At 31.9% G+C, this 4515-nt stretch overlaps 1 protein-coding gene across 2 annotated transcripts in view; it reads right to left on the reverse strand.

The window, feature by feature from the left end:
• Nucleotides 1–543: 543 nt before the first annotated feature.
• The window catches only part of LOC119642194, a 12732-nt gene continuing 8760 nt past the window's right edge, over nucleotides 544–4515 (reverse strand). The window contains exons 1-7 of one of the 2 annotated variants that reach the window (XM_038041217.1): nucleotides 3137–3710; nucleotides 2691–2783; nucleotides 2221–2630; nucleotides 1956–2156; nucleotides 1537–1905; nucleotides 1293–1461; nucleotides 544–1226 (exon numbers count right to left, since the gene is read on the reverse strand). In XM_038041217.1, coding sequence (XP_037897145.1) covers nucleotides 784–1226; nucleotides 1293–1461; nucleotides 1537–1905; nucleotides 1956–2156; nucleotides 2221–2630; nucleotides 2691–2783; nucleotides 3137–3158 — 1707 coding nt within the window. In that variant the 5' untranslated portion in view covers nucleotides 3159–3710 and the 3' untranslated portion in view covers nucleotides 544–783. Of the gene's footprint in view, nucleotides 1227–1292; nucleotides 1462–1536; nucleotides 1906–1955; nucleotides 2157–2220; nucleotides 2631–2690; nucleotides 2784–3136; nucleotides 3711–4515 lie in introns of those variants that run through there. The other variant, XM_038041218.1, reaches the window with a different exon arrangement.

Raw genomic sequence — 4515 nt, forward strand, 5'->3', positions numbered from 1 at the left:
AGAATTGCTAACTATAATAATTTATTGCGGTTGTTAAAATCAAACGCAAGCACAAAAACTCTTTTATACCATCTTATTACAATATGTAATAAAAATTAAGCATAAATGCATATAATTCGAAGGAGCGAGGCATTTTACATTTTAGGGTCGATTCGTATTCTCTATAATCAACGTAAATCAAATCCACATTTTTACTTTTCATAAAGTTTCCCAAACTCCTCAACATGAAGTGAAAAGAGAGCTTTTTTTTTGTTTTGTAACCATATGGAGGCTATTTATTTTTGTTTTAGGAATAGTAGTAGTACATTGAATTAAAGAAAAACAGGATAACGTTACAAGGCTAACGATGTTTAGTAGACAATTCTGTTAACTCTTCTTTCATCTTTCCTTCGCATGCATCGTAGGCCGTGCCCAAGCCGAAACCAGTGCTCAGTAAAACGGGCCAAGCCCGACGTTTTGTAAAGATAAGAGAGAAAAGCACACCGATAAGGAAACCATTGGCACCTTTAATTAATCCATCGACACAGCAACGATCAGCCGACGTTATAGTTAATCCATCTTCTTGAAATTTCGAATTTTTTTTTTCTTGCATTCTACGTTTATGTTATTTAGTTCTTTCCTTTCTTAGTTTTTGAAATAATTTCCACGATTGTCAATTTTCAATGCCAATATTTTTCCCCGACAGAAAGAATGTTTTATAGCGAAGGTCATAATAAAAATAAAATGCCCTTTTTTCCAAACGTCTTGTTGTGTGACTATGATTTATGTATGATTATGTGTGACTTAACAAAGTTTCGTATCAGCTGTTTTCAAATATTTGACAACCACTTCTATAGTTTTATGAGAAGTTTCATCATTTTTTTTAATGTCAAAGAAATAGCTTCGTATAAATTGCCAAAAGTATACAGATGGCAACGGGTCATCCAATTTAAATAACGCATACAAATGAATAGCAGTTGCTAAAGCATCTTCGAAACTTAGTTTATATTTTAGACTTTGAAAGACAATATAACATTCTCGGATTTCCAAGAAGCTTTCACCCATCACAAAAATGCAAGGATACGGTTCATTATAGACAAAACATTCCGAAGGGTCATTAATTAAACGTGTTACCGATCGTTGCGAATCCGCTGCGGAGTAGCGATGATTGCCATTTTTGCTTTTCCAAGAACGCACAGGTTTTGTCATAGCGTGCAATAAATGAATTAAGGTACAGGCAATGCTATCTGTAAAGAAAATGTTCTAATTGCTGCTTTAAATTGTTTTGACGAGGAAGTACCCATATTCCATACCATCATTTAGGTTTCCTTTCTCGACTTTATATAGTTTCAGCAAATCGACACATGTACTATCTTTAATTTCAGTTTCCATTAAATGCACAACTTTTTCCTTAAAGATAAGCCAACGATGTTTATATGTTGACATTGTGATAGGGTAGATTTGTTCAAAGTCCATGGCAAACTAAGAACAGAGAAGAAGTTTAAATATCTTGTTACGTAGGTAACGATTTTGATAGTTAAAGAGTTTTCCTTGTACCAATTTGTAACCACTCGGTAATTTATACGAAGGCCAGCTGTCCAAGAACTCTCTGACACTCTCCAAATCATTTGCTTTTAAATATTTAATCTGCAAATTTCTATAGTTCAACGTGTCATCCCACATATCCATAACTTCATTAAAGTCTTCACATTTGTAACATTTTAACCAGTTCTGTATTCGTTGGCCACCTTCGTCTTGCTCCATGGCTTCAATGTCCTCTTGAAGTGTGGAATCTTTTGAATGTTCTTTCTTCCTTAATGTTTTAATGGCGGTTATTCTACGTTTCTTACGATACGAGCCCACTCGTTGTCGTGCAGTATAGCGACGCGCTTGAAGGCGTCCGCGATGCCGATCATACCAAGCTTTCTGAAAAAGATATGATAATAATCACTGAAGAAAATTAAAGCCATGATCACCTTATTCTCGGTGGGAAAATATTGAGTAATTTGTTCGGCTAAGTTATTCATGATTTGAGGTTGCAATCTTATATTTCGAGAATCAAAATAATCTATTATTGATCTAGCCATTAAACGACGATCCTCTTCCGTTAGTAATTTTGCATTTTTGTAATTCTTTTCGCAACATCTTAACACTGTTGGTATAATGGTTGTTAAAGGCTGTAGCAGCAATAATTCACGAAATAAGAGTTAATTGTCTTAACAAACTTTTTAAAAGACTTACAAAACTCTCCACATCAACTTTAACATTCATATTACCAGACTCCACAGCAGATCCAGGATTGCAGGTACTAAAACTTAAGTGATCTTCAGCATAAGTTGAAAATGTAAGTAAATCTTGATGATCAGTAATTACGTTACTGCTATCAGAATTGCATATTTTTTGTAATTCTAAATTGTCTTCATTAGATAATCTTGATCCCATATGTTGTACTTTAGTTTGTGTATGTTTACTGGAGCAACTTGAACAGGCTTCTTTATGATTTTCCGTTGGATTAAAGGAACCATTACGAGTTTTCCATGCCTTCAGCAAGAATTCAAATTCAGCCCGAATGCCAAGTTGAGTTTTAGGTATTAACTCTCGAACATGATCTTTTTCAAAGTAACGTAGCTGTCTAGCATTGACATTAAATTCTGCAAATTTTTGATTATTTAATAATTTTAAGATTGATGGAACATTTAAGATCTATTTACGTTTGCATCTTTCAAATAAATATAAATAATTACATTTATCTATTTCACATAGCGTAGCAATTAGTTGAGCGTCAACCTGCGCAGGGGAGGTATCTTAATAAAAATAAACAATCGCATTATTTTACAATCTGCAGAAAACGAACACATTAAGAAAATAGCAAGGAGTCCGGCTTTATAAGTCGTCGTATAGTCTGAATTTATATTAAGTTTCTTTCACATTCTCGATAAAATTAATTTTTTTTTTTTTTTTGATTTCAACCAGATTGTGTGCGGAAAAGTTATTAGTTTCTTATTTGGCACTAGTTTTTAATGTCATATTTTGTCGGAAAAAGACGCAAGCCGTGCACACAATTTTCTTTTATGTGTTTGTCTTGTAATCTTTACAAGCTTTCGCAAAAGTTTCTAAACATTTCAAGTGTCTTTCAATATCAACACATCACGCTTACCGTTTGGGATTTCCTCTTCCATAGTTAGGTTTCCTTTTTTTACAATTTCACTATATAATTATTAAATTACTGAATCTTTCTTTTTTGATTTATTTTAGCTCTTTTCCACTTTGACACGGCAACTTTTGTGTGCAGAATGAAACAGCTTTGTTCTCTTTGCAGAGAGAATTACACCAAAACATAACAGTATGAATAGGGTTGCCATTATTCATATTTTTTTATGTGTGAAAAGGGGACGATTTATTGCTTAATTTTCTTCTTCGAATCCCATAAGGTGTACAACAAGAAAATATTAACAGATAAACAAACTTGATCTATATTTGGAAGTATGTAAAAAATTACAATTAGCATTTGTGAATTTTATATGTGAGTATTATAGGGAGTTCATTTCAGTTTTATTTTTAACATTTGTGTGTCTTATAAGTGACTTCACACCTTTAGAGAGTAAGTAAATGAACGAGTAGGTAATGTGTTTCAATTTCTTTCTTACACAACGTAGAAAGTTGGAAAATGTTTGGGTACACTCATTTCGGTGTCTCTTAATATGCATTTATCCGTTTTTTTTTTTTTTTTTTTAATTATATATACGTGAATTAATATTTAATTTCAATTTCTTCCTTTCCTTCACATTTCTTTATATACTTTATAGTAGTTTTTAATAATAATTAGTGTAAGATTTGCATATAAGAATTAATAGAATCCGACTGTTAATTTATTTTAGTTGAGTTTCTGTGTAAGCTAAATTGAAAATAAATAAATAAATAAGTAACAATTTCAACAAAGGAACAATTTCCTCAAGCACACTTATTGAAAGAATTAGAGAAAGAGCAAGGAGCACAGTTTACAATGTCGTATTATTTACTTTAAAGAGCACTTATGTTCGTTCAAAAATTTTTACACAAATACTTTCATCGTTTTTACATTAGAAAATCATTTATATTTTTTTTTATTATTTCTTATAAAAGTTTCCAGCTGCTCTCATCTAAAATAGATCTTTGAAAAAGTCTTTTACCTCCATCTTTGTGCAAGAAATTTATGAAAAGGAAAGGAATACGCAGACATAGAATTTGGCGAACTTTAAGTTAATCCAAAATTTTTCAGCTTTGGTGCCATCCAATCAGTTTAAAATTGAGATAAGTAACAATTATGATTGGGAAGAAGATGACGTCGTACAATATAATTTTCTGGTCGTACAATATAATTTTCTGGTCGTACAATATACTTTTCTGGTCGTACAATATACTTTTCTAGTCGTACAATATAATTTTCTGGTCGTACAATATAATTTTCCGGTCGTACAATGTACTTTTCTGGTCGTACAATATACTTGTCTGGTCGTACGCTATACTTTTCAATCAATGAGAAATGTTTTTTGGTCG

Source organism: Glossina fuscipes, unplaced genomic scaffold (assembly GCF_014805625.2).
Source record: "Glossina fuscipes isolate IAEA_lab_2018 unplaced genomic scaffold, Yale_Gfus_2 221, whole genome shotgun sequence".
NCBI classification, from domain to species: Eukaryota; Metazoa; Arthropoda; class Insecta; order Diptera; family Glossinidae; genus Glossina; species Glossina fuscipes.